At 35.4% G+C, this 21,585-nt stretch overlaps 1 protein-coding gene across 1 annotated transcript; it reads left to right on the forward strand.

The window, feature by feature from the left end:
• The first annotated feature begins 1,115 nt into the window (after positions 1-1,115).
• LOC145684857 (cuticle protein 7-like) lies at positions 1,116-21,130 on the forward strand. The gene is made up of 3 exons (XM_081757221.1): positions 1,116-1,459; positions 9,139-9,351; positions 20,812-21,130. The coding sequence occupies exons 1-3, from the start codon at positions 1,445-1,447 to the stop codon at positions 21,049-21,051; spliced, it is 468 nt and encodes a 155-aa protein (XP_081613347.1). The 5' UTR covers positions 1,116-1,444; the 3' UTR covers positions 21,052-21,130.
• The last annotated feature ends 455 nt before the right edge of the window (positions 21,131-21,585 follow it).

The following is a 21,585-nucleotide window of genomic DNA, read 5'->3' on the forward strand; positions in this document are numbered from 1 at the left end:
ATACTGATATATTATCTTCTTAACTAACAGCTTTTTACCAATCCAAATTCGATGCTACTAACAAAATTTTGTAAGGAGAATTGGTATAATTCAAAAGTATTTGTTCATTTGCACTCATCGAAATAGCTTGCTTGAAATAACACTCCAAACTAACAATAAAATATCAAAACTTAACATTCATCTGTAGTTTAAATTTTTGGTGTATATTTCAAAAATGGCTTCGTCAATAGTTAAAGCTCTCTCTCTCTCTCTCTCTCTCTCTCTCTCTCTCTATATATATATATATATATATATATATATATATATATATATATATATAAGAAAAAAGGCTCGTCAGGAGCAGAGGCGAACCCACGGGGATGTCCACTGTGTTTCGACTCCTCCAAACTTACTAACTCAACACACATTTGTATACATTCTCAATAACACTATATTTGTTGGACAGCAAAATGACTGATGTTGCATGGAAATTTGATCTCACACTTCATCTGTAGTCTTTCTCTTATAATTCGACCGCGATGGCTCAGTAGCAGAGCGTTCACCTCTTGTGCATTGGGTCCTTGATTCGATCCCAACATGCGCCAAATGAGCTTTGTGGTGGAAAAACACTGTGTGTTTGGATTTTCTCCGGTTTCTCCAGTTTTCTCTTAATTTCTTCATTACACCATTTCATTTTTTTTTGTTTCTCGTCATCACCATCTCTTTTAGCCTAGCCTTCATAACCGTGGGACGTAAAATTTAAAGATTTCATTTCATATGTTTCTCTTATGAAAACAATCTAGTAGGTCTACTATATTTTTTCCCTGAAAATATAGGTGGAAGTATTTTACAATTATTTATTTATTGGCTTTTCAGGTGTAGAACAGCTGTTCAATACTGCATAGACGTAGTGGTTTGTAGTCTTGCACCCCGCTTCCCTAAGCTTGGAAATCTCACAACAAAACTTTCGTAGGTGCCCGCCTGGTCAGAAGCGTTAGAGTATGAGAATTGTCATATGAAATAAAATATTTGAGTGAAAGGTCTGGCTACACTGTTGCTGATCAACACCAAAAAGTGAGAGGGACCCCTCTGGGGCTAACGCTGTGGAGTGATTTCAAAAGAAAAATAGAGTGGTTGTTGCACTTTTGCTTCCTGTAATGTTCTTGAGACCGCTGTTTCAATTCTGATGTTTTTTTTCTTTTTTCGTTTCATTTGTTAGTTGTTTATTACGTCTTCGTGGTTTTCTTGCGTTTTCTTTTTGTTACCTCGAAACGAAACATGCGACTTTTTTGAGTTTGTCGTTTTACATACTTTCGCCTACAAAATGATTCCTTCCCTCTCGCTATGTCTGTCGCCTTTGGGTGGGACTGTTCATTTCATTCAAAAATCTTATATAAAGAATTAGAGCACAAGTGACGGGCTTGAACAAATTTGTTTCACAGTCACTAGAAGAACATCATACACTATGTCGTTCGTAAAGGTGAGTCAGTCTTTTCTTTCTAAATAATAATAATAATAATAAAATAACGTAAACCACTCTTATTTAGTGTTTTAATTCACTGTTTGCTTCTAAATATTTGCATCAAGTTCTCAGATACATCTCTTCCGTAGATATATCCTTGTTAGCATATGAGCCTCTATTGAGGTAGATCTGGGTTTGATTCCCGATGGAGACGTGTGTGGATTGAATCACACTTAAGCTGTAGATCCATATCTCATGTATCCTCGGTGCTGTATAGGGACTTTAAGTGAGGGTGAGGAGTCATAACAGTTAAAGTGGAAATGAGAGACAACGGAAGTATTTAAAAAAATCTTCGTACAGAAATGTTCCGACATGCAAAGTTCGTACTGGTATTTAAACTACATTACGTAATATTAAGTCTACTGCTATTTACTAGTTTATTTATTAATTACATAAGAAATACATGTTAATTGAATTGCTTGTACATTGTTAGTACACTGAATTACTTTGAAAAATTCTGTCAATAGTGTTACTTTATTTACACACATCCAGTAAGAAATTAGTGATAGAGAATTTACTCCCAAAATATTAAATGGAAGAATCCCTTCAACATCCAAGGAATTCGTACATTTGTTAAAGCTCTTCGTTAAACTTATCATAATTTCTTTGAATTTTACCGAATAACTTAAAGATTATGAAGAAAAGAAAACAGTGAAGCCCCCTCAAAAAAAAAAATTAAAAAATCGTTTGAACAAGGGACATCGCTGATTTTTTGTTCGATATGATATAATATCCTTAGATGCAACATATATTTTTTTCAGAAAACACTTGAAAGTGATGGCAACATTGTCAAAAAAATTGAAACTGAAAACAAACTGTTTTTTACAGTATTTTAACCATTTTTGGACCTTCAATGTCAAAAGTTTGAATCCAACTTAATGTTTAAAAAGAGTATTTTGAAACAATCCTTTTAGCGTACTTTTAGATACCGAACTTCATTTTGTCTTTTTTTTTCTTCGTTCAAGTTTGCCTGTTATTTATTATAATTCTTGTTTCACAAAAGATCAATTTGAAGTCTATTTTATACACAATTGCGTTTTTCCAATTCGCAATTTAGGATGCAATTGAATCTTATAACTTTAATAATCATGAAATTGAAGCTTCAAGCTACAAAAATAAAGTTTAAAAAGTTGAAAACGAAAAAAACAACAACACACATTTAATTTAAGATAAGAACAATACAAAACGATATTTGGATTATAGCTATATCAACGTGTTTTCATTTTACATACATATGTTCGAGTAAAGTTATTTACTATACATATTCATTTATTTTAACATACACCGTAATAAGATGCAAATAAATATTCTCTGATAATGAGAATAAATCGTAAACCAAAAACCATATAATTGGCGATAATTCATTCAATCTTCGTTGCTGTCTACGTTCATTGGAATATTTTCAACTTTTGAGGCTGTTTTAATTAAATTAGTGAAGAAACACAAAGAAAAATCGTGAACTCTGGCAAGGAATTGTTTAAAGTGTTGACCTTCAGAGTCCTAAAATAGTCAAGTTGTTAAAAACACGTTTCTTCAGGTTTTCGTTTTTTTTTTTGACAATGTTTTCATCACTTTTAGCCTCTGGAAGAAATATGTGCTGTACCTAAGTTTTACAACACTGAAAAAAAAAAACAAACAAGAAAATACGCATCGATTTTTTAATGTTTACATTTACACTACATAGTATCTACAATCTGTGAAACTTTCAAATTATTTGAATCACCCCAACCAAAATTAAAAAAAAAAAAAAAAAAAAAAACAAATTTTGAGCACCTATGATACTATAATTTGTAAGGGTGGGGGTAGTAGGGCGAAACTTTTTTGGGGTGGTTTTAGGTCATAATTAACATTTTGGGTCAATAACGACTCAATTTGGATCAAGGGTAGATTTCATTATCTTACTAGGAAAGACCCTTTAGTCTAATTTTGGGAGCGATTTTACAGATTTTTGATATAATTTATCTTCATGTTTAATTTAGACTCTTCCTGAAATAAATTTCTGCATTCGTGGCTTGTAAGGAAGTATCTAAACTGGTGGTTCTCGACATTTTTTTTGGATTTAAGACACTCTTTGCGGTGCTTCCACTACATCGCGACACACATGTTTGATATTTTATTAATAATGTAATTTTATAAGTTTCTATGATGTAGTGACCCTATGTAGTACTGTGCATTGTTGCTGCCGCTATAGGCATTGATTGGTACAATCTGTCTCAAAATTGATTTTAAGTAATTAATTATATTAAATGCTTTATAATTTATAAATTCTAAAATTTCGCGACACACGCTACAGAACTGCACGACACACTCGTTGGGAGCCATTGACCTAAACTGTACGAGTTGATGTTGTATGTTGGTCTGTAAACCCATCAACAAGGGCACTGATCCTGGGGGAAAGGGGGCAGCCCCCCAAAGCTCATATGGCCCCCTCATTGTATTTGTGAATATACAATATTTGGCATAATTTGAATGCAATTTGTCTTAAAATCCTCATATATATGCCGTCTGCATCTGAATGGGCCCCCTCCCAAATTTACAGAGAAATCAGCGCCCTTGCCCGTCAACTCAAGAGATTGAACCCACGATTGTTTGTGACAGGGTCATATTAATATTAAACTTTCTCCCAGCATTGAAACAAAATTTTAATGCAAAATTCTTTGCTCAGAGATATAGCATACATTCTCAACTTAAATATTTCCCTCATTTTTCTCACTAAGCTCATTTTTCTTCTCTTTTTGTTTCTTGTCTTCGCTCCTATTTCTTACAGCTATTTTTTTTTTATATATATATAGTGAATAACTTAAAGACAATGAAGAATACAAAAATGTAAAAAGTAAATCAGATAGCATCTATAAAACTAGTCTAAACAACTATTAGTAGATTTAATAACGTTTTGAAGATACCTCCTGGCTCACCTTCTTCGTTTTTAACATTTTTGACTTTCAGTTATTCAACAAAATTCTTAAAAAAGAAAAATGGCAGAGAGCAGAGCTAAGCTTGATTTGATATCATTTTGAGTTTAGCTTCCTTTTCAGCAGTGAGGCTATATTAGACATGAACCTGCAGCTTAACGTGGAATCTGAACCACATAAGCTCCTGCCGGGAATAGAACTCGGATCTCCCACGTTAAAGGTGCGGGTAAGCTTAGGGAGGAACCTTAATTTGTTACCTAGAGTTTATCATTAATGAACACACTACAAATGTACAAAAAGGAATCTGCAGACGTTTTACAGCGATTGACGCCATGTCAAGCACTATGTTTACTGTTCCGCCGACACACACATGTAAGATCCCGAAGGATACGCGCGAACGGTTGCACCAGCACTTGCAATTTCAGTGTACACCCATTACATTTAATGCCGCAAGTACTTACATCTACCGGTTTATGTTGTGGACGATTCGTTTTCATTGTAAATAAACAGATGTCAGCATTTCCTGTGTCCTGACATCTGTCCGTACATCTAATATTTGCGATGTTTTTAAACATATAACACATTGTGACAGATTGCGATTTGCAACAAATTCTGACGTGATGGAGCCAAATTATGGTCATTTTTAGACTAAGCACACCAAGATACATAGGAATTCATAATCCAATGTCGAAAAACATGACACAACCGAAATAATGCAGGTCTGTGTAATTAATTATAAAGTGATGTTTAATAGTATATATAGTATATGGCACACAGTGTTCCAAGTGGGCCAGAATATAAGGAAGCAATCTTTACATATCGCTTTCATTTTTGTTTCAGCAAATTGAAAATCGAAAAGAAAAAAAAATAATATTCAAACTGAACTCCAAGGATGTTCTAGTGACTCCGTGATTATTCTCCGTGGTAGTGATTGTCGAAACATGAATTTCGTGGCTATCCGTCGAAATAAGAATGTTATGGTCGTTTCCTTAAAAGAGCTGGCCTGCTCACTCATGGGCACAGATCAAGAATAGGAGAACAAAATGGATACACTTACAAACACATAATACTAATCATCACTATATTTAAACCTTATACTGTACTACTAACAGGAACCCAGAGCGACGATTTGAAGTTAAACTACAGCAGTAACATATAAAGAAATGAATTGTGAATATAAATCCTATACAAATATAATATAATATGCAGTATCCCTTAACCATATAAATCGCTACGAAGGTAAATGCGTAATTTGTTCAATAAAATACAGAAAATAATGTCATAACAAAAATATCAATACTAAACTTTTTCTTACACAAACTCAACATAAAGTATAAATTCTACATGAATTAAAATATGCAATGAAATTATATAGAATCACATTATAAGCCATTATAATGCATAAATGGTAAAAATGACAGAAATGTGAAACCATGGTGATGTTTCTGGTTTTAAAATTTTTAATGAACAGTTCTTATATACATGATCTTTGATTTTTTTAACGTCTCACGATTGTGCCAGGACAGCTAAAGGAAACGTGCACTTACAGTGGAATCTGAAGCACTTTTTTCGTTCAAATATACCACCGGGAAGCGAACCCAGAACCATGAGCACCGTATAGGGTATTTTATCCGAATACATTGCTTCTGCAGTGGTATAATTGAGTATGTAAAGAAATTAGCATTAGACCAGACTAGGAGCAGAGGGTTGGAAATTGGCTTTATTAGGCAATTTCTCAAATGCAGCTTCTAGAAACATAGTTTAATTATAGCTATGCTTACAACAATAAAATTATATGGTATTAGCCTTCGCCTAGGTGGGGCTTCGGCGCCAAACCCCCAATTTGCTCGGCATACGGCCTCGCACAATGTAGCAAATGCTCCTACGTGTTACAGTGGCACAATATTTCGCGTTCTTCCTTCTGTGTCTTTCATATATATATATATATATATATATATATATATATATATATATATATATATATATATATATATATAGAGAGAGAGAGAGAGAGAGAGAGAGAGAGAGAATTGGATTGAGCTAAAACTCTGTCACGAAATTCAAACACCTCATAAGGTATTTTAGTAAACCATCCCTACTTCTTTTCCTTTCCTTCTACTTTAAGTGAAAAAAAAAAAAAACCCGCTCAAATACATGTTTAATTATTTTAAATGAAAAATCAAAGTACCAACTTGCATGTCGAACGTAAGGGATCCCGAGATATAGGCATCTTATTATAATAATAATAATTCCCGCCCCTTTTCTTTCCTTCTAAGTAAGATATCAAGAGCGCTGAAATACATATTGAATTATTTTAAGTGAGAAGTGCATATACCAAATTCCATGTTTCTAAGCTTCAAATATTCCTTAGATATTGGTATCTTATTATAATAATTACAATTCCTACCCCTTTTTCGTTTCACCCCCGTTCTACTAAAGTATAAAAATAATGTTGAAACGCGTGTCAAATTATTTTCAATGAGAAATTCAAATACCGAATTTCAAGTCTCTAACCTTAAGGGATTCGGAGAGATGGCCATTTTATTAAAATAATTTTCACCCCATTCCACGTTCCTTTCTTCGAATTTCCAAAAAAAATAAAATAAAATAAAATAAAAATAAAAAAAATCTTTCCTTAGTGATACCCTACATCACAAATTTTACCTACTCTCAGAATTTCAAGTTTCTAGCTTAAGTGGTTTGGCCTGTGTGAAGATCAGTTGTTCACTCAGGACTTTGTCTTTTACATATGAATTACAATAACAACTTATGTTATTTTGGGAAAAAAAGACGAAATGCCATTAAAAGTTGTAATGAATCCCTGGTCCCTTTCTAATGTTTCCGTATTGAACCCCAAAAGTCATGGCTTTCTTTGTGGGTCTAGTATCTAGCGAACGCACTTTTGATCTTTGATGCATGAGTTTCTGTGGTTTGATTCCCGATGAGTGAGCATCGAACGTACTATAGTGGTTCAGATCCAACTTTAAACTCTAGTTTTCGTTCTGTAAAGCATCGCCTTTAACAAATGACGTAAATACATATTAATCAATCAACGAACCGAAAAGTCTCAGATTCAAAGAGCTTTTTGTAAGGAGTACTGAACTTACTCTATACTTCTCTTTTTTCAGGCAAAGGTAATTGAAGTTTCGAGACCCGAATTCCACTTCCATATCCTTTTTCTAGGACACAACTTTAAAATATACATTTTTAGTTCGAATAGTGAGCCATCTTACCCTCCTCAGCTGTTCGTCCAACGAATGAATTATATTCTCATTCCTTTGGGGCTTATAGTGACCGCCTCAAGGAATTAGTACTTAATATTAAGTACTATTAAATATTACTAATTTTGATTAGACTCTGCTAGGTTTGTCACCCAGATTGGATTCGTCGGGTGTATTTCCTAACGATAAATGGTAGAAGTAAAAAAATACCTTTTGGGGGGGAGGGAATCTATCTTCCACCCCCTGTGGATCCGCGGCCCTAAGCTATAGCTTGTTTAGCTTATACGTAAATCCGGCACTCTATATACGTATATATTGTATGCATAGCATAAGGCGGTCTTCGACTTAGATTTGATTATTAATAATGTATAATGAAATTTATAAGCATGACGCCGTATTGAATTTGTATTGTGTTGAATTTGTATAAATATAAGATGTGTGAATTTGTATAAACACATACAGTATCTTCTTATCTATGATTTAGGAATATCTTATCATATCATTCTAATCTATCAATATTTAACTGTAATCACTCATCTTTTCGTGACAATTACCATGAACTGTTTAGTACAGGGATGCCAATAAGCAACAAAATTTTACTCGCCCAAGAAAAAAGCTACCAGCCCACATCCCACAATATTGAAATCATTTACTTACTTTCGGTATGATATTAGGGCTAAATACTCGCCCGTACCGATGAGCCACTCGCCCCGGGCGAGTGGTTATTTGCATCCCTGGTTTAGTAACACTCATAATCTGTAAGTAAACAAAAGCTATCAGGAAAATTTATATATGAAACCGATGGAATTTATTCGAAGCGAACCAAAATAATACTTAACTGAACATTAAAAATGTACTTTTTTCCTTGGAATAAAATTATGAATTGATTAGAACAACACTATAGCGTGCTTGAATTTCTAGAACACACTTTATAGCTCTTCAATTGGCTGGGATGAGAGCATTATTACTATTATTAGTTATTATTTCATACTAAACTAAAACAAAAATTCCGTGTCACTATACGTGGTTACTTTAAAGTGTTTAGTTAGCTGGTGTGTGATCAACACATCAGATTACATCGCGACTTTTGTACCTAGCAATACTAAAGTAATATTGTACTTTTAAGTTTTGAGTAGCCCACCGATAGTGCTCTCAAACGGGTCAGGTCGGGTCAGCTCGAGTCAGGTTACGGATCGGGTCGGGTCGGGTTGGGTCAATCGGGTAAGCTCGGGTCGGGTCAATCGGGTCAGCTCGGGTCGGGTTGTCGGGTCAGGTCAATCGGATCGGATCACGGGTTGGATCACTCGGGTCGGGTCAGTCAATTCGGGTTACGGACCGACCCGTTGAGAGCACTACCCACCGAAAATAAAGTAACTCACCAGGAATCGAAATTGTAACTTAGTACAAGCATCGGAGGTGCTAACCATACGAACAAATGTGAATTCTTTGATAATACAAATATTATTTCTATTATCTTTTCACACGTTCTAATCTTTTGTTACAGCTTAGAGCTTGTCTATTGTTCCTGCTGGCCATTGGAATAGGAACTGTATCATCAATTACAGTTCCCATATTTCGGCATAATTCCGCACCATTGGTTTCCAGAGCAGCACCTACCTACGTCGCTCCAGCAGCACCATTCGTAGCTAAAGCAACGGCTCCAGTTGTGGGTCCCGTATCACCAATCATCGCCAAAGGACAAGCCATTGATTATTACGTAAGTGATTTTCTACTGAATATAAGTGGTTGCATAATGACTATATGTAAATTAATATTTCTCTTTTAAAAATTGATATTTTATCTCAAAATAATATTAATGCCTGTGACAAACATCTTAGCATTTCAGCTAAAGGAATGAAACGCAAGCTCTGGCGTGACGTTGCCAAGTGGTAAAGGGGTGTGGCTATGGGTAAGAGACAAACTACGGCGCGATCAGGTGACAAGAGATAGACGTGGATGTGTGCAAAATAAACGTGGCAATACCGCTGGCCTCTCATTTGCTAGCAGAATTTAAAGGGAACTTGAAGTGCCGCCTTCAAATGCCAAGATGTTTGTCATGCCGTTTAATTATGGATGATAATATATTAAAAAAATCAAGCGTTTACCTCTAAAGTTCAAGAAAGTTAATTATTTCAAAATATTAATTATTATGGTAACTATACACTGTATACGGTATTCTGCAAAATGGCGATTTTTTAAAATCTCTGTGACAGACTGAAAGCTGAATTTTGAAAGTAGAATATGGATGTTTTGGATTCAAATTTGGCGAGAGAGCAGGAAACTTATTTTTATTTTTATTTATTTATTTATTTATTTATTTATTTTATTTTTTTATTTATTTCTTTTTGCCTTCGAATTGGCTTCTAAAGTGCGAAAGTAATATTTTTACAGAAAGTATGCATTTCGAACGTCACACTAGAGGCAAAGAGAACATTACTTAAAGTAATAAACAAAAAGTTTGTTACCAAAAGATCTCATTTTCTTTCCTATTTTCCAAATCTGAAGTAACGACGGCTTTATTGCATTTAAAATTTCAACTTCTGTTCTGGAAGGATCACTTCCGTTCTGTTAAGAAAGTTAACTATTTCAATATATTTAAATAAACACTCAAGTTTTTGTTACTATAGTCTTTAATATTATCACGAAATTCATAATCCTGAATTTAGGAATTATTAAATGAGCGGTTTCCTATGTTTAAACTAATTCATACACTTTATTTTCAATGTCAATTACGGAACGCGGTAGCTCAGTGATTGAGAGCTTACCTCTGGTGCATGGAGTCCTTGGTTCGATCACCGCTCAAGTAAGTTTGTGGTGAATAACATCGTATCCCAGGGTTTTCTTGTTGTATTCCCGTTTCCTCCCATATTTTCATTCCACCAATTCTTCCATTATCATTCATTTGCCTTAATAATCTGTCTCCCTTAGCCTAACGGGCATAATAGTTGGACCTTAAACTGTAAGATTTCGTTTCATTTTCATTTCAATGTCATTTAGACGATAAAAGAGATATTTTAGAAAGATAAAAAACTTTCAAACAAATGGTCCATATTTTCTCACATTCATACGTAATCTAAATAATAAAAGATATATATATAAATTTTCCTTTAGGAGATTCAATTTCTAGTCAAGTGAAGCTACTTCCGGTGGTTTGGAACTTCCGAATACCAATATTGAAATTAGTGGATGCGGCTTAATCTATCATGTTTTGGTTTCAAGACACTATCAGTGATAGTGCAGTATTAAGGGTTTTACCCGATACATACACTGCCTAGTATATTAGTTGTAAGTAAACAAACACACATATTGACCCATAAATTTTGGGGAAATAATCCGGCAAGCAGGGGCACACTCAAGTGGGGGCCATCCCCCAAAACTTTGTAACTCGAGTGACATTTGTATACTTTCTTTAAAAAAAAACTACTTGTTTTAACATGTAAATTATTGATGTAGACTAGACATTTGATTTTAGACCATATGTACTCTTTCCTTTCATGTAAAAATAACTTCGTTCTACTATTTTTTCCTAAGAATATAGATGACAATAAATAACAATTACTTATCGTCCTTTCGGGTGCAGAATAACATAGGTTCATAGAGATATTGGACCTCTTCCCCCAAAAATTGGACCGCTCTCAACAAATATTTCTGGGTGCGCGCTTGCCAGGAAATGACCAATGTGCGCAGTGTTGCCACAGTCGTACCTTTGGAGTGGGCTGAAAAATAGTGCCAAATTGAAATAAAAAGGGCTGAACTCACTATTTTATACCAGTGTATTACATGGCTCTATATCACAAATAAAAGAGGTAAAGTTCTAGAACACTCCCTCCCCCCTTCCAAGAGTCCAAATCAAGAAAGTGCTCTTTATAAAAATTATTTTTTATAAACATCCAAATAGGAGGGCCTCGAACAACTGTGGAAGTAGATGAAACTGTTCTCGTACGTAGGAAGTATAACAGAGGCCACAAATTAAAAGGGAAAACAGTTATAATCTTTAGTATGTATTGTAAGGACGCCAAATTCGCCTCTATTTCAAAGTGATTAATAAACTAAAACAGTACCATATATGAAAAAATATATATAACGAGGAACAAATCAATCATCTCCTTGTTCGTGTGTAAACAGTACGTTATAATAAAATATTAAAATATTGCACTTTATTCTCGCTTATTGCATGACCGAAGGAGAATAATAGACTGCAAGAAATATATAAGGTAAGTAAACTGACATTTGTAAAAAATCAGTCTTAAAATTATTAATAGTGTGTTGTGATGTCTTTCATGGAAGGCTCTAGGACCCTGGACCAGTTTTACATTTTTTTTAAAAGTCACAATGATATCTATTATTTCTAACTAGTGCAGCACACACACACGTAATACACATACAGAAACAGACAGTAAACTTACACATAACACACAGATGTAAGAAAAGTCTTATTGACAGTTTTGAAAATGTGATACGCATTTGTTAAATGGTGCTGAGTTGGGTAGAATTGTAGCAATTTTTTCACAAAGGGGCTGAAAATGCCAGCGTAGTACCAACGGGCCGATGAATGACCAAAAGGGCTGAATTTGGTACAATTGTACCAAGTATGGCAACACTGAATGTGCGTACAAACTCAGTTTACCAATAATGTTAAAAGATGGCTCAGATTCCTCGCAATGTTAAGAAGCATTGCGTGATTATCCAGAGAGGAAATTACAAAAGAACACGAAGGAAGAATATAAAGTACAATTTATTGTAAATAAAAAGAGTTCTGAAAATTGCTCATCAGAACATAAATCCTGTCACTTCTTTCAGAGATCTTGGTGTTATCACTGACAGTAAGCTTACGTTTGCGGATCATATACGCACAATATCTTATACTGCTATGAAAAAACTAGACTACTTTTTAGGCTTTACTGACATATAAAGTCCTAATTCCTTAAGCTTGTTCTGTAAGTCATAAGGCCTATGTTGCTCCCACTATTAAATACTGTTCTTCTATCTAATCTATGGCCTGCCCTACTTATCTGAAAAAATTAAATTCTGTAATTAATTTCTTTTTAGCCATTGTATCCTACCGAGTACCTTACCTCCGAACACTTCCAAAAAATGACATTTTAACATTTCTCAATATCAAAACTCCCCTAGTAAGAAACAAAATTTCTGACCTAATATTTTTGCATAAAATTGTAAATGGCCATATATCATGTGAACAGTTATTAAGTCAGATCAAGTTTCGCGTACCCGCTAGAACAACACGGTCTAGTGATCTATTTTACACTCGAGCTGCAAGAGTTAATATTGTCCAAAGGCCCCATCTAAATCGAATTGTTAGCACAGATAATCAGTTACCAGAAACAGTAGACGTTTTATTCAAATGAGCATACCTTCAGATCATCTATAAATAAACTATCTTTGTAATGTTGCCATTGTACTGTACCATCTTGATTTCAAATTGTTATTCTATTGTTATGTTACATAATTGTTAAAATGCTTCAGTGTAAAATGGCCTAGTGCTGTATCTGAAACCTATTATAAATAAATAAATAAATAATAAATAAGACGTATGGATGACTCGGCCAGCACAACATCCTGTGCAAATGTTTGACATGCAGTCGATAGAAGTGTTCAGAAAAGTCTGAGATGTGTTGTCTCCTGTTCCTTAAGGACACTATTGAGATAATGAAGGATCCGGGCTGTGCAACTAGTCATCTAACAACATCCCATGCATGTTCAATACAGGGGCGTCATTTCAGATTTTGCTTGGGGGGGGGGGGCAAGATCACCATCGACATAAGACTTTCCCGTTTTGTACCGGTATATTAGTAGACAATTGACTAAAGCATATGTATTCCTCAAACTCTAGGGGGGGGGCAATTGCCCCCTCCTGCCCTCCCTAAGTGACGCCCCTGGTTCAATATTATTAATATCTGAGGAATATGCAAATCAATCTATAATATTGATGCCCTCACTGTTTAGTGCCTTTGTATCTTAGGCTGTTCTGTGTAGGGCGCTCGTTGTCACACACTTAAACATAGTTAAAACCCACTGCACTTAGGAAAAGACAAACATATCTTTTTAGAATCTTTGTAGAATACCGTTCTCCAGTAACGGATCCTGGGTCCATGATGTGTAGTAATTTTCCTTATGCGCACTCAGACCATAACTCCAGGCAACGGCGCCGACTTTCCAAAATTTATGTGGCTGCATATCAATGACTGGACATGTTAGCCTATATGTTTTCAGGGAAATCTCGATATTTGATTGATTTATTTTTAGTTAAAATCTTTTATGAACACTGTCATAAAGGGCTGTGATGTGATGTAAGTAAAATATAACGGTACTACAAGGATAAGTTGGGGCTACCCAAGCTCAGTTGGTAACACGGTTGACTTAAACGCAAGAGAAACGGGTTCAAACCCGGTCCAAGCTAAAACTCTTGTGGGTGCCGGAGCACCCACGTAGTCGGCGCGCATGACTCCAGGTATCCCATACATATCACATTCACGAACACAGTGTGCCTCCCCATTCCCTCCACATCATATGGTGTCCACAATTACTTATCACATAGAATTTTTCACAACATCGCTTGGTACCAATCACACGATATTCCCTGCATTACTATAAAGTTGGGCGACGTTGTGCGGGAAATAAGTAAACACACTCCACTCCCTTCCGGTCATACGACCCAACAATACTCAGTTGTCTTGAAATAGTGCTAGAGAATACTGGACGCCTTTTTAGGAAATGTCTACTTCAGTCCTTTTCCTGACTCGGGGTGGGCAGGTGCCCTCGTTAACTTATCACTTTAACCCAACTTGTATTTGCGTCGTATACAGTAGACTTTTAATCAATCCTCAATGTACAATATTTATTTAGAAGTAGTATGTGCGTACAGGGTTGTGTGTGTCATCTCTAGGAAAAGATATAGCAACAATAGATTCAATCTGCTACTTAATAGTGTACTTTGCTGCATGTGTGGAACATAATACAAGTAGATGACAATTCCTTGCAGCAAAATAAAAACTGTCAATTATTATCTCTGACAATGAAAGACAAAATTTTTAGCGCCATGAAAGTTATTATTATTATTATTATTATTATTATTATTATTATTATTATTATTATTATTATTATTATTATTATTATTATTATTATTTGATTTTCTCACTTACTACTCAAGACAATTTAAATATGTCGTATACATCAGTACTATTTTAGTTAAAGAGAAATTAAAATTTAGGAATTAATCACGACTTAGGCCGTATTCCTATCTCATTAACCATATCATATATTGTCATCTTGCTAATATCGTAATGCAGAGACTAGTACGGATATTAGTTACGCCTAGGGACTACTACGAGGAATTTATTTCGGGCAGTGAAAAAGATTTTCGACGTGTTAAATCCAATGTGACAATACATTATATTAATATTTGTAAAATTTGGGAGTTCGCAAGGGGGGTCTGGACCCCCATGACCCATCCCCTGTGTACGTTCCTGGTTCAAGCTCAATACATAACATGGTTCTCAATCTCTTACAAGAGGCTTAGTGGTGGCTCAGTGGTGGAGCATTTATCTCTGGTGCGTTGTGTCGCTGGCTCGATCCCCGATCAAGTAAGCTTGTGGTAGACAACATCGTGTCCAGGGGTTTTCTCGTGGTATTCTCGTTTTCTCCCACCTCATCATTCCACCAATTCTTCCATTATCATTCATTTGTCTTAATCATCGTCTTCCTTAGCCTAAAGGGCATAATCGTTCCAGTTTCAATATTGATCTTTATAGGGCAAAAATAACGAGAGAGAGCGAAAAGGGATTTTTGGGGGCAGGGGCGTACGCAGGGGGTGGGTCCTGGGGGTCCGGACCGCCCCCCCGAAATCCCGACTTTTTTGTAAATGTAGTCTACTTTTAGGGGCAAGTTTAAAATTTTTCATAAAACTTAGCTTCAAATTGTATTTGGAGCCCCCGAAACGCTTTAGACCCCTCTCGAAATAAATTCCTTAGTACGTCCCCCTGTTTGGGGGAATTAATTTTACTTTGTAAGGATCGATATCATCTGTTCTGTTAACTCTCTGTTCAAACCAAATTTGGCAAAAATGAACCACCTTCGGTTTTAACATTGATTGTTATAGAATAAAAACTGTAACACTGAAGCGGCTTTCTGCAAGCAATTAAGAGCCGCAAGAAGATATTCCACCTCCACTTTAATCTGTCTACTAAAATCGGATGTGGTAGAGATGAACTATTACTTGCGGTAAACATATTAATTGAGAAAAATAGCACGCCATATAAACTAAATTCCTTCATGTGATGTACCTACAGGAACTGGGACTCACCCACCGGGGAGGGAGTCCACCGGGACCGGCCCTTCGCCTCCCCCACCCAAAAAACTTTCAAAGTCAACATATACATTTATATACTTTCTCAATAAAACTAATAAAACTATACCTGTTTAACAGGGAAATAATTGATGTAGCATGAAAATTTGATCTTACGCTTCATCTATACTCTTTCTCTTATAAAACACAACCCAGTTGTATAATGTTTTTGTGAAAATACAGGTGGAAGTATTTTACAATTACTTATCGTCTTTTCAGGTTCAGAATAAGGGTTAAATTCCAAAGTTGGGAGTCCGTTTCCAGCGAAATTTTTAAAATTTACAGGAAATATATGGATAATTTGATCGTTTGTGTGCTTGATAATATATGAGAGTCACGAAAAATCTGTTTATTTGTTATATATAAGCGGTTATAAACATGGAACTATATGGCGAGCGGAGGGAACTACTTGGCGCAAGGTATCCGAACAGTTGCATTGTGGGAAAGAAACGAACATTTATGTTACCAATATGGCGAATGTACAAGGGCAATGAACTAGCAGTTTTAACATTTGTGAAGGAATACATTAATAACGAGCAAAATCTTTTAAAAGTTTGTGAAGAGCACGGATTAATGAACCTAATAACAAATTGCAGAAAGTGTGGAAAGGAGATAACAGTGAAAAAACTTGACGAAATCGGACGCCCAACTTCGGAATATATGCCCAGAATAATAGCCGTTCTACACTACATAGATGTAGTGGCTTATAGTAGACCCCTATTGTGCCCCCTCCGAAAGTTTGTACCCCTTCCAACAAAAATTTATGGATGCGCGCCTATACACGAGACACTCCTGCTCGATTTCCTGGAACAGAACTCAATTACATGAAACTTATATAACTAAAGTTTAATGGCGTGAGAATTAATCCACGTATACTCCCGTTGAGACACAAACCCAAACCTACCACACAAAAACGAAAACGATAAGTAACCAGTCACGAAGTTGATCAAAACGCATTACTAAAGCTTCTAATCCACTGTTGCACCAGATTTAGCAACAGATATGTGGTTAACAGCTTGTAGATAAAATATTCATTATCTCGCCTCTAGTACAAAATGTATGAAGTCCACTCTATAATCGCATTAGCTAATCAGGCAAAAATAATAATTAATTTAATGCGTATTTTCCGAAATCTGTTGATCAAATAGAAAGTTAATAATAATGTTTGATAAAATTGAATGCATACAATTTGCATTATGCATGAAAGAGAAATGATATCGATAATAGTTAATCGAAGGGAAGATCGTAATTATCATAATAAGAACAGGATTTTCTGGAGTCATAATTATAAAAATAATAATAATAATACACAATCAAGTCACGTATACTACACGTGGAATTAGTTTATACTTATCTTTTTCTACATCTTTCTTCAATAATTATAGTGTTAACGTTTTATAATAATAGTGATCATGAATATAAATCAGCACCTAGTTTGAAGCAAAATATATTTTCCTTTTCCATTTTTTTTAGCAGAATAATTTACAAACGTTTTTATATAATCAGATTTTTCCTCATACAAAGTAGAGTGGAGTGGGGGTATAAAAAACTAACATCTTTTAAAAATGTGTTCATTGCATGCACTTAAACTAGTTTGCAAATTTATTTAAAAGAAAAACGCATAAGTATTACATTTCTTCCTAAAAGAGTACTTCACACCTCTCCGTATTACGTAATATGGTACTTAGTAATGTTAATGTAGTACATGTATTATAACACACGGAAGTTGTAGTGTATGCGCTGTATGTTTGGAGAGGAATTAATTTTAAGGTGAATTTCAAGCGGAAGAATTTCGGTAGGTGGTGTGACACTTTCTATGTGTGTTTTCACGTCTTTCTCTCTCTTTTTTCTTCCATATTTATTCTTTTCTTAAATCTTTTGTGATGTAAAGGTTTTAATTCAGATTGTACAAATTGAACTCGTATATTTGACACCGAAACGTCAAATTTAATAACGTACGTTGCCAACTATTAAAAGTAGTCTATATTCGTTACTATTGGGAGTATGCCATCGTTAGAAGATACAACCGAAGAGTTAACATGCACCCAATAACAACGGCACCGACTTTCCAAAATTTATGTGGGTGTATATCAATGGCGGGACGTGTTATATATTTTCAGGGGAGTCTTGATATTTTTGATTGATTTCCTTTTATTTAAAATCTTTTATGAACACTGTCAAAAAGGGCTGTGCTCGATTCTCTTCACAAGAGTTCCATTTTTTTTTTAATTGTGGGGACTGCCTTTGACTAGGCCAGAGACAGGCAAGGAAGGGGGAGAGTGTGTTGCTTGACTGCCTTTGAACTAACACATTTGAAACAAACAATTCTATTTTAGAGGTTAGAAATTTTAACTTCCATCTCAACGGTTTAATTGCTTTTTTGATAATGGCAAATGGGATTTTTAAAAAAAAAAAATTGTTTCTATCAAACTAAAAATCTTGTGTGTGCGGCGCACCCACAAAAATTATTTGTGTGTGTACTGAATAATGATGTCAACCGGCTCGGCTCGAGCCCTGAGCCATTGGCTCAGCTCGAGCTCTGGCTCGGCTCGGCTCGGTTCAACTGAGCCATCGGCTCGGTTCGACTTAGCTCAGGTGAGCCATCGGCTCGAGGCGGCTCAGTTGCGATGAGCCACCCGCTCGGTTCGACTCGGCTCAGGTGAGCCATTGGCTCGGTTTGGCTCGGCTCGGGTGAGTCATTGGCTCGAGCCGGTTCGGCTCTGTTCAGCCCAAGTGAGCCGAGGTCTCGAGCCATCTCGGTTTGGTGAGCTGTTGGCTCGGCTCACTTCTCGGCTCGGCTAGGTGCTGACTGAGCCGTGAGCTGAGCCGCTCGAGCCGTTGACAACACTAATACTAAAGCCTCGGAGCACCCATGTAGTCGGCGCGCCTGCTCAACAATACTTAGTAAATTTGTATCGCAAGCTCTCTCATCTTCGTTTGTCTCTCAACGGACATTTCCTTTCCGACCAAAAGATTTAATTTTAATGAGTCCGTTGTGTAGAACTAGTCTTCAATGTAGCACATATCAAAAACTTCAGAAAAATGTTTCTTAGTTACGGAGATACAAAGCTTCAAAGAACTCAAAAAGGCGCTGCTTACGTCACGGTAACAGAAACAAACTGTTTGGCGTGTCGTCACATATCGGGTCCCCTATCTGAGTCACATCAGGGAGTGCTTTTATATTTGCAGTTTCTTACTGCAATCTAATTACAAATAAATTTAGTAGAATGGTAAAAGGAAAGTGCCAAAACAAGTAAAAAATTTTCTGTATATAAAAAGAACGTGTTAAATAGGACCTATTCTTCAGTATAAATTACACTAAAAGTCATCTGTAATGTTCTCTCAATACAAATATTTTAGATATATATCGGCAGGAGTATTTTATTATTATATTAGGAGTATAGCTACTACATCAATTGAAATTAAAAATAAATCATGTGCAGACTGAGAATATTCCGACCACCATATTAGGCCTATATAGTTACAGATAAGTTTATAGGGTTTTCTTTATTTTCAGAACTTGATTCCAGTGCCTTGAAAGTTCATGTTCTATTGACATCTATGCACTTTCCCCACTCTTATTTGCAGAATGTACTTATTGGAAATTTTTAGACATACATATTATAAATGTAGTGAATTTCCATGGTACTGTACTACGGCTACAAATATAGCACTTTCTGCAGAAAGAAACTCTTAATATCTTTCTAAAAAGTAGTATTCTACTATATTCCTTACATCATTTCTACCATTGACCGTATATATTATCAATTGATCACCACATCACCGCTACAACTAATGGTATCTTTATTTTATAAGAAGTCCTATTATACTGCATCTTTTCTATTTTACAATTTTTCCATAAAGAAAATGCACTCGTGGTGGTTTAGGACTGAAAAAAAAAACTATAGCAAACGGAGGTAGACAAATAGCACAGACGGTTTGGCTACCGAAAGAGCATCATGAATGAGCGTTGGAAAAATTTTTCTTATGACCTAGGCGCCAGTTCTCAAAACTAGGCACCATAATAACACAAATACAATTTGATACATGGAGCTGTATATTTTGGGTTTAAATTGTGTAGTCTTCAGACTCCAATCATCTACATAATACTAACTTTTTCGCCGAAGATCGTCAACTGTCTGAATCTGAAACAATTGAGCAACCTAAAGAATTCGTTAAAACAGAAAAAAAAATGTTTTTGGTGCTAAGTGGCTTAAAACTTTCATCATCTTTTTTTCTGGACACCATCTAACCTTTCAATAACACAGTTTGCATAACAACGTCTCTCTTATGCATAGGGTGAGGTTAAATTTACATTGAAGTTGAACCACCCGAGCGTGACGTAATGTCACGTGGTATTAGTCCACTTTGCACACACAACTTCATTGATTAAAAAAAGTGACTTACTTACGCTACGAAACATAGTTGGGCGAGCGTCAGCGTGTGAATGGGGTTAGAAGCCCTGTATTCCACCTTTATCATAATGATAATACCACGTGATATTACATCACGCTCGGGTGGTACAACTCCAATGTAAATCTAACCTCACCCTATGCATATCCTTGTAAATGGCACGCTGCAACTATGTTGGATGCCATTTTCATTGCTTAGTTGGTGAGATTAGCAAACAATATCGTTGTAAATCTATTGCAGACGATTCTACTACTTTTCTGTTTACTAGATTTGAGTTAGAAGTTTTCCTAGAATTTGGTTGAACATTAACATCAAAACACTACTACGTCAACTACTTTTAACCTTCTAAGAACATGGTTTATACTGTCTGTAAAGCTTTTTAATGTTTTTCTTTCTGTTAAGGCTTATCCAAAATATGAATACAGTTATGGCGTGCAGGATCAGCATACAGGAGATACTAAGGACCATTATGAGGTAAGAGATGGCGATGTGGTGAAAGGACGTTATAGCCTTGTAGAGCCTGATGGGACATTAAGGATCGTGGAATACACGGCTGACAAATTGAATGGTTTCAATGCTGTAGTCACCAAGCAAGGGCATGCGACTCATCCTCCAGCATATGTCCATGGATACGGAAAATAAATAAAGTTTTATCTATTATATAAATGTTTAATATATTTTTGTAGTATTTTATTTATAAATAAATTAATAATCATTTTGCACGTGCTTATTTCCGAAAATGAGCCTGAAATTTTGCCTAGTTCATATATAACCATTAAAAAAAATTGTATGCCGTACCTAACTGACGTCTTGACGAAAAACTATCCCTGTTTATACATACATATGCAAACTAATGTTCACATACAGATATTGCAATACTACAGGTAATATCGGTAACAATTTCGTGTGACAGAAAGAACTGATAAAATGTTTCATGTCTAGATGTAAATCTACGATAGCCTTGTTCTTTTGAATGAAGTCTCAATATTCAGCGATAAATACAAAATTCCATGAAGCTTTTTTGCTTTTTTGCCGTGTTGGCAGGAGAAAATGTTTGTCCATATTTGAATTCTTTGTTCTTTTGATTTCATTATTTTGCACATTATTTTGCATATGGGACAAAAATATTGTAAACTTCCTATTGCTGAATTTAAAAAGAAATTTTATATGTAAAGA

This window comes from Thermobia domestica, chromosome 5 (genome assembly GCF_964235325.1).
Source record: "Thermobia domestica chromosome 5, izTheDome1.hap1.1, whole genome shotgun sequence".
Lineage (NCBI taxonomy): Eukaryota > Metazoa > Arthropoda > Insecta > Zygentoma > Lepismatidae > Thermobia > Thermobia domestica.

Coding starts and splice junctions, on each gene's coding strand:
- LOC145684857 (XM_081757221.1), top strand. Junction 9,352..20,811: donor GACAAGCCATTGATTATTAC/GTAAGTGATTTT, acceptor CTTTCTGTTAAG/GCTTATCCAAAATATGAATA.